Genomic DNA, 12443 nt, shown 5'->3' with positions numbered 1-12443 from the left:
GGCACTTGTCAGCTGAGAATGCAGAAGCCCTTAAATAAACACTAAATTAGCTTCACCCTACCTGCTAGGAGATAGGAGTGAGCAAATCCATAAAGGGGAAACTGAGGCACCAACCACCAAATATCTGCATTCTCTGCCATATGCAGAGCTGAAGGCTGGGCACCTGAGCATCCCAGCTGCAGAAGCAATAGGTACATTCAGTCACTCAGGGACAGAGGGGAAGTAGCAAGACCCTCAGGTCCCATTCTGACCTCCTGGAGTCTGGTGGTGTCTATGGTGGGAGCCTCCTTCAGAGCAATGACAAAACCTTGGAGCTTGGAAAGGGTAGCGGGGGAGATGATAGAGACCCATTGGGGTCTGACAAAGCTGCCTTTCTTCATGCTCACCCCTCACCTGTTGTGTGACCTCAGGCAAACCTCTTAGCCTTTCTGAGCCTCAGTGAGCTCATTTACAAAAGGAGCAAAGCAGGGGTGGAAGGGGCTGATATCGAACCATTTTACCTGCCTCACAGGGTTGCTAAGAAGGTGAAATGCAAAGTGAAAGCACTTGGTCTCTCTACTGAGCATGTGCCGGTAGGAGGTCCCAGCTCTCCTGGAAGGGTTAAGGGTGCCTAAGGTTATTCCAAAAGATGACCAGGGCACCGTTCCACCCTGCAACCCTGCAGAACTCAAAACCTTCTGCACCCTCTACTGATTCAGACAAGAGCCATCGGGTGGAGTGGGGCAGGCTACTCAGCAGCCAGTGAAGGTGCTCTCTGCATGGGGGCATGGGAGGCACGCCTGAGGACAGGCTGACAGCCGTGCAGGGCAGCAATGGCTGGGGGCGTGTTTGCGATTCTGTGTGCAAACCTTCCCGGCTGGAACACTTGGCTGGGCTGAGTAAGAAGAGGCAATACCAGCTGCACTGGCTTAGGTGCCCTCCTTGGTGGAAGGCATGGGACACAGGCGGAGGTCTGCAGGCTTGAAAGGCAAAGAGTGGGGTGTCAGGGCATCCTCTGACAGTGGTGTCTGTGGTTATTCAAGTTCTCATAGATCCTACACCTAACCCCATTTTGGTCAGACATCTATTTCCCTGAATCCTTGTTGGCCTGATTAATGGTACCAAGTCCTCAGGGGAAAAAAGGAGATTCACCTTTATTGAGTGCCTACTGTGTGCTAGGCACTGGTCTTGGGTGCTTCAGGGGCATCTTCTTATTTAATCCCTACTCAGATGTGTGAAGTGAGATCCTGTTGGTCTCATTTGTTGGTAAGGGAAATCAGTAACTCAAGGAAATCAATAACTTCTCTAAGATCATACAGTTAGGAAGAGGAGAAGCCAACAGAGCATTGTGGCATGCACAGGTATTTCCAGCTAACCAGGAGGCTGGAATAGGAGGATCATTTGAGCCAGGAGTTCAAGACCAGTCTGAGCAACATAGCAAAACCTTGTCTCAATAACAGTGATGATGATGATCTAGCAATAATAATAATATATTAAGAGGGGAGGAGAAAAAGAAGGAGAAGAGGAGGAAGAGGAAGAAGAGGAGGAGGAGGAGGAAAAGGAAGAGAAAGAAAGGAAGAGATGGAGCCATAATTCAACTGCAGTCCGTCTAGCTGCAAAGCCAAGTTTTTCTCCTTCACCTTTCCCTTCAAGTCAGCCCCAATTTGGAAAGCAAATTCCATGATGGGAGGCCCCTATTCTCCCCTTAAATCCCTGTCACTTTCTCCAGCTCTTTCTTCCCTTTGCAGACAGAACCAGGAAAATTTATAGAGAAAGCAGAGGAGGGGGAACACTTCATAAATAAAGAGAGAGACATTCAGATCAACAGCAAAGCTTCTTCTGGTCAAAGGGGGAAATGGATTTTTCATAGCAAATGGAAGTTATGGGCTTGGCTGTCATGTGACAGACGCCCAGACTTAAACCCATTTAATCTCCACCATTTAACATTGAGCACCACCCTGACGCTGAGTTTCATAACACAGGCTCCAAATCGCTAGGAGATTAGAAGTGTAGAAATAGCACAGCAATATTTTTAAACCAGAAATCGCCCCCAGGCATCTGGGCTGCCCCCAGGGTCACCGCTAGAACCTAAATATCTATCACATCAACTGACTTGCTCGCTGGTCCTCCACTGTCTGGGCATCAGGATTAGTTTGTTGAAGGAAATCCGATACCCATGTAGGTGATACCATGGGCTCCTATCTACCTACCTGGGCTAGACTGCGGGTATCTGTCTAACTGCAGTCTGAGGCACTGGCTGACACAGGGTGCCTCTGGGGTGCACACTGAATTACCCCCATGTCATCATCTCTAATCGTGGCAAATGACAACCCATGGGGGTGAAAATATTAATACCTTGCCACCCCCACAGTGAGAATGAGTCATTTTTGTCTCTTTCCTTAACAATATTTACTCCTCTCATTCACTGGACTTTTCCCTGAGGAGTATCAACCAGAACTGGGGCCCTTGCAACACCCACTCAGAGCTAGGCAAAAAAAAAAAAGAAAGAAAAAAATTCTGGGACAACCTTGCCTGGGTACCGTAAGTATGGATGGGGAAGACTGGTAGCACCAAAGGGACAGAAGGCATCCTCTTCCCTGCAGAACCATAAGGTCCTTGAGGACAGAGACCATCCTGGTCACCACTCCATCTCCTGGGTACAGCACTGGACACTTAGCACAGCGGTTAAAAGCCTAGTCTCCAGTGCCAAGGTCCCTGCTCTGTCACTTACAAGTAGTAAGTGTCAGGTGAGAAGACTGCCTCTCTGTGCCTTAGTTTCTCCATCTCCAAAAAGGAGGTGACAGTATCCATTTCAAAGTCAGTTTCTGCTAAATGTGAGTGCCTGGCACCACCTAAACAATTTTGGCTGTTGATAACAATTATTATCCTTGTATCAGACAAGCAGTATTTGTGGGATCAATGAGTCCTTACGCAAGAGATGATGAAAATAAATAATAGTAAAATAATAACTTAAGACAGTAGAGTATTAGGTATAACATTTAATATGCATAAGAATCACCCCGGGAGCTTGTTAAAAATGCACTCTTCAGACAACAGATTTCTCAAGTCTGTCCTAGGGCCAGAAATGCTACTTCTGAGGCAGGTGTTGTCTGTCCACGCTTAGAGGGCCATTTGTGGAAAAAGTACACGTGTCATGACGGACTTCACATCATCCTTCCCTGTAACAAGCAGTTCTCATTGGCTTGGCTAACAAGATCTTCCTGTTATATTAATTAACTGAATTTGGCGGTCAGGTTAATAAAAGAATAGTCACGTGATCAGTAAGGACAGAGCATTTTCACTGCTACCCTGGGGCCACCCTGGGCCTTGTGCAGCGTTTTTCACACAGGTGTGGGCTGGTGAGGTTTCTCAGATTGATTTGCAAGGTTGATTACTTCACTGCATTTGCACATAAAGGTTTTCAGGCGAGACTTAATTTTGTGCTTTCACTTTTGATTGTTCTCATGTCCCACCCCCCACCGTTGGAAAAACTGGATCCAGAGAGGAACAATCTGTGGGGTCTCAGTTCAAGCAGCAAGTCCACACGAAACTCAGGTGAGCACCAGCGAGACGCCAGAAAACCCCCTTGTGGTGCAATTGCACCACGGAGACAGTCTGAGTCTTGACCCTGGGGAGAAGGGTGAGCCTCCCAGAGGCACGGGAGCATTTCCCAGGCAACCTGAGTTATCTCTGGATAAGATGCAGAGGCTGGGACCAAGTTTCAAGCCTTCTGCCTGTGTTCCCCCCATCCGAACTGGGCACACCTGCATTACCACTGTCATCACCACCATCACTGCCCAATTTCTTTTTAGCATTTATTTTGTACCAGGCACCATGAGGGGCCCTTTGCTTGCATTCTTGCTCATTTAATTCTTATACCAACCCTTTAACGTAACTACTGATCAAGAACTCATTTTTTTAAAAAAACCCATTTTACAGCTAAGAAGTCAGGTTCTTTCCTAGCATTGCCCACCTCATCATGCACAGCTGCATTTCAAACCCAGATCTCCCTTTGTCTAGGCTGCATTGAACCATACTGTGGACTGCACTCAGACTGTCCCCAAGGGGGAGCACAACGCTGAGGAGTATCTGATACAGGAAAGAAATTATATGTGACATTTATGATGTATGTGAGGCTGTCCCAGACATAGGATCTTTCATTCCTCCCTCAATTCAATACCAGCAGCTCCCTGGTTGGTGAGATGACCAACCTACCCTTCCCCATTTCCATTCCCGGTGAGAACCCTGCTCGAGCACTCTGCCACATCCATTGGAAACAGGAGTGGATTGGGGTTTGTTCTTTAAGATTCTTAGCACAAACATAGCTCCCGTAACCAGCAACAGAAACCTCTGAAATCCATGAAGACGCAGTTATCCTTCAACCTCCAAGGCCCTGCACCAGGGGCTCCAGGAGAAGTTATGAGCAACAGCTGACAGTCGGACAGGCTCTTTAATCTTTCAGCCCTTTCTAGACGGGGCCTGTCATAGCAAGGCCCCTTATGGCCAAAAAAGTTCTTTCTAGGGAGTCGGTTCAGACAGCACAGTTGTCCCTAGAGAATCCTAGATTTAGATTGTTAACACTTGAGGGACCTAGGAGATTATTTTGTCCAAGCTTCCCCATTCACAAAGCCTAGTGAGATGGAGTCACCTACTCCAGGGATACAGCTAGTCAGGTGCTGGCTGGGTGCAGCACTGTCTCCACTGCCCTTTCTGTTTCACTCACCTCACTCCCAGAAAACTAGCAACCCAGGAACAGAGGAGCATCATGAAACACTGAAATAATGTCATATGACACAGTGTCAGAGGGGCTACAGAGGGTATATGGCTAGAGGAGGAACTTCAGATGGGAAGGATGTCCATCTATAAGCAGCTGGGGGGTGGCAAGTGGAAGAGGGCTTCACTTTGATCTGTTTGGTCCAAAGGTGGAGCCAAGACCAGCATGTGGAAGGTGTAAGATCGCAACCAGGTTGGGCTCGTCTAAGATTGTCTCCAAAATACACATTGCTGCAGGACCAAGAAGGGGCTGCCTTGTAAGGCTGGAAACTCAGGAGCAAAGGAAGGGAACCTAACCTGGTGGTGGAACCACTAAGGGATGTGGTGTCTGACTAGGGGGCAAAGTCCATGTCCTTTAAGGTACCTTCCAACCCAGGAGACTCTTACGTGTGGCACTCACCTGGAACTCCCGCCCTCAAAGCAGTCCCTCACACATTCTCCCCATACCCCAGAAGTAGGGTGTCCATGACCCTGGACCCAGCAGGGTTCCCAACAATTCCAGTGAGTGGTTTGGCCTTAAATGAGGTCACCTGTGGTGGGACTGTGTGTCTATCTTGCTTCTCACAAAAGATGATGGATTCACTCATGTGGAATTAGTCCAGAGGACTGTGGATAAGCGTGCATCTAAGGACCTGGGAGGCAATGTAGGGGGCAGGCTAGTTCCCACCCCACCCGCACTGGGGCCACAGGAGGCTGCCAAGCTACTGCAGGACTGTGCCAGTCTGGCTGAGCTCGTCAGCTGTCTCCATGATGATGGAAAGCAAAGCTAGGCAAATTCTCCATATGTGGGGGCCGCGGAGGGGAGACAGCCACAAACAGCTGTGAGACCTTCGTTGTCGTTCCTGTACGATGAAATGACAGTAATTATACCTTACATTTTAGCAGAGCATTTATAAGGCTAAAACTGGTTTGCTGTGGTTTTTACATGTGTGTTTATATGTTGCCACCTTCAGTGTACAAAGCGTTGTCACATAGCATGTAATTTTATTCCCCTCTTTCTTCTTGCACATATGCAAGAAATGACCACCCTGTGGGACAGTGGTTATTCTGCCCATTTTACAGATTAGGAAATAAAGGCTCATAAACTTTTAGGCCACATAGGATAAAACTGTGATTACACAGACTATTTTCTAGGTCCACGGATGCAGCTCTTTCCAACACACACACACATACCTCTTTAGAATCAGTTTAATGAATATGCAACTAGCATTTGAATAACTGTTCTTAATGAAGATGGTGACCTTGGAAACTGTCAGAGCAAGCATCATGTGGAGCAAGGGCATCGGGAGGGGACGGGGGTGCTGAGCAGATGAGGGGAGTAGCAGCTGGAGTGGCATGGGTGGCACCCAAGGCTAATGCTGCTCACACCACAGCAGCACTGGACAAACATCTGTTCACAGGGCGCTCAGGCTGATGTGCTCACAACCTCCCCACACTTCTGGAACCCACAGGCCACAACCTGCCATGGGCAGCCCTTGACCTCTGTTTATATGCTGCTTCCCTGTGGCAGACTGGGTCATGGATGGAGGAGTGGTCTCAGGTCATGGGCGGCCGAGGGGGTTCTCTACATATAGGAGTACCTAGAAAACAGAGAGGCTCACCCCAACAGGAAGCAACATGTCAGTGACACCGGGAGTCTCACCCTGTGAGGAGCACTTACACTGGCTTTGCATGGCATTAAATCCAGGATTGTTTTTTGCTCTTACTCTGTTCAACCCTGGCAGAGATGCAGCAACCAACCCCAGCCTCCACCAGTAGACATAAGACCAGATTTACCTCATCTTCAACTCCAAGTCTGGAGCCAGCTTCAGCCCTCCTCATTTCCACTGCTGCCACTAGCCTTGGCCAGGAAAAGGGAGTGTGCTGGGCTCTCCAGGAACACCCAGGTGTCCACATGACCTCAGCTGTCTTGCTAAAGAGGAAGTCTACAGGCTACCCAGCCAAGTGATAGAGGGAAGGACCTGATGTCACCTACCCTGGCCACCACTTGGTCTTTCATATTGCTACAAAGACTAAGATGGTTGGCCTGGCCAGATATGTGGCTGGTTAATACAATTCTTTGGGAGCAGGCAAAATGTGGGGTGGAGGCGGGGAGACAAATGTGGAAGAAGTATAGAAAAGAGAAGAGGCCTAATGTTTACTGAACACCAACTCCTTTCTGGCTACGTTTTATGCATTAGTTCCTTTAATCTCATTCTCATCTCATAGCTAGAGAAAGGGAGGCTCTGAGAGTCCCCAAGTCACCTGCCCAGTAAATGCAAAGCCAAGATGTAAGTGAAGGGTTTGCATTGACTCCAAATTTCCACCACACCAGCAGGCTTCACTCTCTTTGTTTTTTTCACAGCTCCAGTATATAAAGTGGATAAAAGCTCTGGTTGGAAGAATTGAGGAAGGGGCTGAAGCTCTTCCTCCATCCATCCCCTCTGGCCCTACCTAACCCCTTACAGCTCTACACACCCGTTGGAACATGCGCTCTGGTATCAGCAGAAGTGCAGAAAAATACTCTGGAAGGCCTTAGAGCTGAACCTGCCAGGTAGAATTTGCCCAGGGTTCAGGAAATATAGACAAGGGCATCCTTGAGGCCACACTCACACTGCAAGCATTCTACTAGGTCCCCAAAAGCAAGCACCCAGCTCCCCTGAAGTGCCTGCCCTCCAAGTTATCACTGTAAACTCTTTACAACACCCCTCCCCAGGTGACCACAGTGCCTGTCTCCCCACTGCCCCAACAGAACCACCCCACACACCTGAGCTGCCCTAGTGATGGTGAAATAAGAAACCAGACTTTTCCTGCAGAGGTCACAACCTCTTCCCAAGCTGGATGCTAAAGAACCAGAGGATGAAAGCACCTCTTGGACCCTGTCCATCTGCCAAGGTCTCTCCAACTCCTGACCACAGCCCTAAGTATCCAGCCCTCTGTAGCCTAGGATCCCATCACCAGAAGGCTAGTGTTGGCCCTGGAATCCTGCAGCATGACAAGAGCAACCCACACCCCAAATTTGCTCTGCCTTAGGGTATCTCTGCCCAGTGCCACCCATCCTGCACCAATGGCCCCAATGCCACCGTCCATCCATAGGTAAAGGAGGTGAGAGCTGCAGGACTGTTCTGCCAGAAGGTAAATTCTGCAGGCCTAAAACCTAGAAGCAAGACAGAACACTACCAAAGAGACCAGGCCTTCTCCAGCTCCTGCCCACCCCCATTGCATGCAAGGAGAAAACAAGCCACTGCCTAGCTCCTACTGAGGCTAAAATCAGGATGCCCCTCATAGGACTAGGCTCTCGGCCTGGCTAGGTGGGTATGCAAATCCATATGCAAATTACATGCAAATTTGGAGGCTGCCCTTGGGTTCCTGGCACCTGGCCATCTTTGCTGCTTGTAGTTTACCCTATTCAGGCACCTGGGTACCAGCTAGAATCTACTGGACTAGGGACTGAGAAAGCACTTCAGGGAACTGGGGGCTCCTCCTTGTGACTTCTTCAAATGTCCTCAAGAAACACCTTCTCCAAGATTATGTGGGAAGGGAGAACCTGAGACCTGTACTCCCACCCCATAAAGCTCTCTGAACACCCACTCTCCCCTCTCCTCATCCACAAATAAGATAATTCTTTATCAGTCAGACCAGGAGATGTAGAGAAATCAAGAGGGCTTGAGTTCCACACCCCTCTGTCAAGAACTCCCAGGCTACAAGGTGCTCTGAGCAGATTCTTACCTTGTATCTGTGGGCTCCCAGATTGCTTCTTTAGCAAGCCATCACTGGGTCAAATGCCCTGTTTGCTTGCCCGCCTCTTCCCTGTTCCTGAGAAAACTGAGCCCCTTCGGCCAGTCTGAAGCATCTGCTCAACTCCAGCACTGCCTTGGGTCAACTGCTTACTTGCTTTTTGTTTCTAATTGAGCTCCTCATTCTGCTGCAGAAATATATTAAAGGCAGCTGGCTTTGATGCCCAGAAAAGCGAAGCATCAGAAAGGTTTGTCAGACATCACGGCAATTGCATTCTCCATATTATTCTAGCAGCCGGGCCTCTCTGCCCCACCTCCCCCTCCCTGGACGTTCACTGGTCCTTCGCCTGCCTCCCCTAAGTTGTGCTTGCCACTTCAAGATTTTAAAAACCCATTTTCCCCAGTATCCCCCCGCTTTTTAATTAGACACTGAACAGAATGTTAGAGATTTTCTTAATGGCCTGACAAAGGCTTTTAATTTGGTCTTCTCCAGAGAGAAGAACCATGAGTCCCCATCCGAGAGGTTGGGGTGGGAAATGAAAAAAAATCAATGCAACCCATTATTTTGGCTTTTAGAAAACAGGAATTTTAGTGCCGGGGAAGCTTGTTCTTTTACACAGTAAAAATGCAAATGCGGCAACACAGATGCTGGCACGCTGGATGTAACGACGGAGAGAGCCTCGCTGGGGTTCATCTGGCTGCCCAAACCTGGATTTGTTTTGGCAATAATAAGGCAGTTATTGGAGACTTGATAACCGATTATTAAAACACCTTCCCGGTTTAGTTCTGGGAAATTGGGCTGAGTGCAGGCTTCATCAAAAAAGGGTATTTTGAGAGGAATGGAAATAACAGAAGCTTAAAACACATTCAATAACTGCTTAATTCCATCCAGAGGACGCTCCATCTCATCCTGTTTTCTTCTCTCTCTCTCTCCCTGCCTCCTCCTGCTCCTCACAGATGGACGTACAAATTATTGCAAGAGGATATTGTTTTCTGTAACAGGCTCAAACATCCACATTTACATTTTCCTTGGTGCCGCGGGGGTGACTGGCAACGGGAGAGAAAAATACACCAAACCCTATCTTTCTTGTTTTCCCCATGTCAGATCTTCCCCCAAGCCGCCTCCACCACCCACCTACCAAGCCACCCCAAGCAGAACAGGCCCCTGGGGACCAGCCTGGCACCTAAGACCCAATTAAGGCACCAAGGAAAAGAAAGGCCTGTCTGGCGAGGCGCCCTGGCACGGAACAGTCACTGGAGCCTCTGATTCACAGGGGCGCCAGGGCTCTGCAGACCCAAAGACTACCCAGGGCCACCACACCTGGCACCTTCTGCCTACTCTCAGGCCCCCAGTCAGGGGCAACTTCTTTCAGGAGTTGGAAGGGGTTCTGCCCCTCCAGCTGCTGTCCTGTGGCCTTCTGGGCCTTTCTCCACCCCCACCCCCCATCTGCTCCTTCCCTATCAAATAACTTAGGTTTCATTTATTAATGCTGGACTCTTGGTTGGGGAAGGGTAGAGTCGCACAGGTTTCTGTGGCAGGGCTTCCACTGCCGGAACGGGCTGTTCTGGAAGAGGGCTCCAGAAAGGAGGTGGGGGGATTGGGGACAAAGCAGCAGAGTGTGGCAGCAGCTCTGGCCTGTGCTTTCTCGCCTGACAAAATGGGAAAGGGAGTGGGGGGTGGAGAGAGAGCTTTGGAGAGAGAAAGCCGCTCCTCACCTTATGTATTTTTAATATTAACGTAATTAAAGCTGTGAGCCGAACCAGCCTGTGCGGGTGGAGGGAGGCAGGAAGAGCCCTGGGAAAAGAAAACTGGGGTGTGGGGGGAGGGGGCGGAGTTGAACAGGAGGCTTCAAGCTCTGCTAAGGTGGGATGAAGGGTGAGATGTGGGGGCAAGGGGGTAAAGAACCTAGACCAGCCTTAGTGTGTTTCCCAGTAGCCCCATTGGGGCTGAGAAACTCCACTACTTTGCCTGCAATATGAGACCACCCTTTGCCCCGAGCCCGGGGGAACACCAGCAGTTTAGGCCATCAGTCTGGCTTTGAGCCGGCGGTATCTACAAATAAGGGTTCCCCTCTTCCTCCAACCCGCTGGATATTGCAGTCGGCTCCAGCAGGTTGCTGACTCCAGACCCCTGGGGGCTTCCGAGGAGGACTAGACCCCTCCAGGGCGCCAGTCCTCTGCTGATTGCCCTTTCCCATCGCCTCGGGGTCAAAGTTGCCTCTCTGCGGGGACAACCGCCAGGGCAAAGAGGGCAGAGGGGGGAAGCCGCCCCCAGGGCGCTAAGGAGAAAAGTTAGAGGGCTGAGCAGAGAAAGCAGAGCTTCTCCGAGCGTCTGTGCTCTGCTGCGCAAGGGCGCGGAGTTGGGCCGCTCATCTCCCGCCATCTGCGGGCCCGGGGGCACGTCCTCTGCCACAGCCTGGAAGTTCGACAGCCGGTGCTAGCCGGGTTCCCACTTGGTGCCCAGGTGGCTTCGGTTGGAAATGTCTGCCTCTTCCAACACCCCCCACCCCCAGTCCCTACTACCTCGCGTATCAGGTGCGCAGCGCCCTAGCAGCAGGTCTGGACATGCCGGACACCTGGACCCACCCTTAGCAACCCTTTCTCTCCGGGGAGACGGACACGCCCCCCAGCCTGGACACTTGTCCCCGGGTCCAGCAGGCCAGGCGCTGAAGCGGAGAGTTGTTCCTTGGGGCGCGCTGAGCTGCCAGAGGTGGCCACCGCGGCGCAGAGAAGCTGGGGCTAGCGCCTGGGGCAAGGGGAGTGGGGGAGGGCTGGAGGATGGCGACCCCTGGGTTTGGAGAACAAACTTGCTATCCCAGTGACCCCAGCTCTCGGAACCCCCAGCTATCCCCGCCCTGCATCCAGCCAGGCGCGGATAAGCACCATGCGGTGCGCCCGCATTCGCGCCAGGGCGGGGGGTCCGGGGCGGCCGAGGGGCGCACGGAGGTACAGAGGTGTAAACCGCGGGTCCGAGACCCAAATGAGCGAGGACTTCTGGATGAAGAGTCCCGGCCTGGAGACCCTGACTCGGAGGGCACCCCAGGGTCCCAGCGCCAGCAAGTCGAAGGAAGCGGGTAAGGCGCTGGGGGAGGGGTCGAGGGCTGAACTGCGGCCGAGCGAGGATCCGGGAAATGAGGGGCTCCTTCGCCACCACCCCTATGGGCGCGCCCCAAAACGGCAGACCCGGGTGACTGGTGGAGTGGTCCCAGGCTCACTCTCATCCGGTCCTTCTCCGGGCGCTTGCCCCACCCCGCTGCGCCCACCCGGGGCCAGGCACCTCGGTAGGTCCCCCGGGCACCTGGAGCCCGCCGGGCACACCGCCTCGCCGCCAGCCGCGCGCGCCCCGGCCTCGCTGCCTCCGCCGCCCAGCCGCCCGCGCGGGTCTCACCTTTGTGTAAAGAGTCCAGGAGCAGGAGGAAAGTTACCAGCCACATGCCATAAAGAGGCCCTATTCTCCGGGGAGGTGGTCCTGTGGCCGGCCGTGCGGCAGCGCCTCTCCCCCGCTCAGCGCGCTCCCAGCCGCCCGCACTCCGCGCCCCGCTCTCTCTGCTCCTCAGCCCAGCGCTTGGCGGCGGCTCCTCCCTCCTCGGCTCCCCGGCTCCTGTCATCCGCGGGGCTGGGCTAGGCGGCCGCTCTCCCCGCCTCCCCCCGCGGCACCCCGGGTGGTGAGCGTCGCTTGAGCGGAGCTCCGACGGCACCCAGCCCCACAAGCCCAGGAGCAGGGTGGGGGACCGGGACCAGGCAGCCCCCGACGAGAGGCTCCGCTGTCAGAGAGGCAAGGGGGTCCCTGTCACCCACCGGCTCTGAGCCTATGGTCGCACAGAGGCATGTGTTATACGTGTGCCAAGAGTCTGCCATGCACGGGACAAGGACACCCTGTCTCTGCTGGCCTGGTTAACCTGGAGCCAATGTTTGCTGCTGTCTTTGAACTCAGTTTACCCCCTTGGCTGGGATGCTCTGGGTAAATTTTACATT

At 52.1% G+C, this 12443-nt stretch overlaps 1 protein-coding gene across 1 annotated transcript in view; it reads right to left on the bottom strand.

The window, feature by feature from the left end:
* Window positions 1-12031, bottom strand: part of Dscaml1 (DS cell adhesion molecule like 1) — a 322763-nt gene extending 310732 nt beyond the window's left edge. Inside the window, exon 1 of the mRNA XM_074066655.1 lies at window positions 11857-12031. Within this exon, the coding sequence (XP_073922756.1) occupies window positions 11857-11902 (46 nt within the window). The 5' untranslated portion in view covers window positions 11903-12031. The remainder of the gene's footprint in view (window positions 1-11856) is intronic.
* Window positions 12032-12443: the final 412 nt, after the last annotated feature.

Source organism: Castor canadensis, chromosome 2, assembly GCF_047511655.1.
Source record: "Castor canadensis chromosome 2, mCasCan1.hap1v2, whole genome shotgun sequence".
NCBI classification, from domain to species: Eukaryota; Metazoa; Chordata; class Mammalia; order Rodentia; family Castoridae; genus Castor; species Castor canadensis.
The sequence above is the reverse complement of the archived record's forward strand: the minus strand, read 5'-3'. Positions and strand labels throughout refer to the sequence as shown.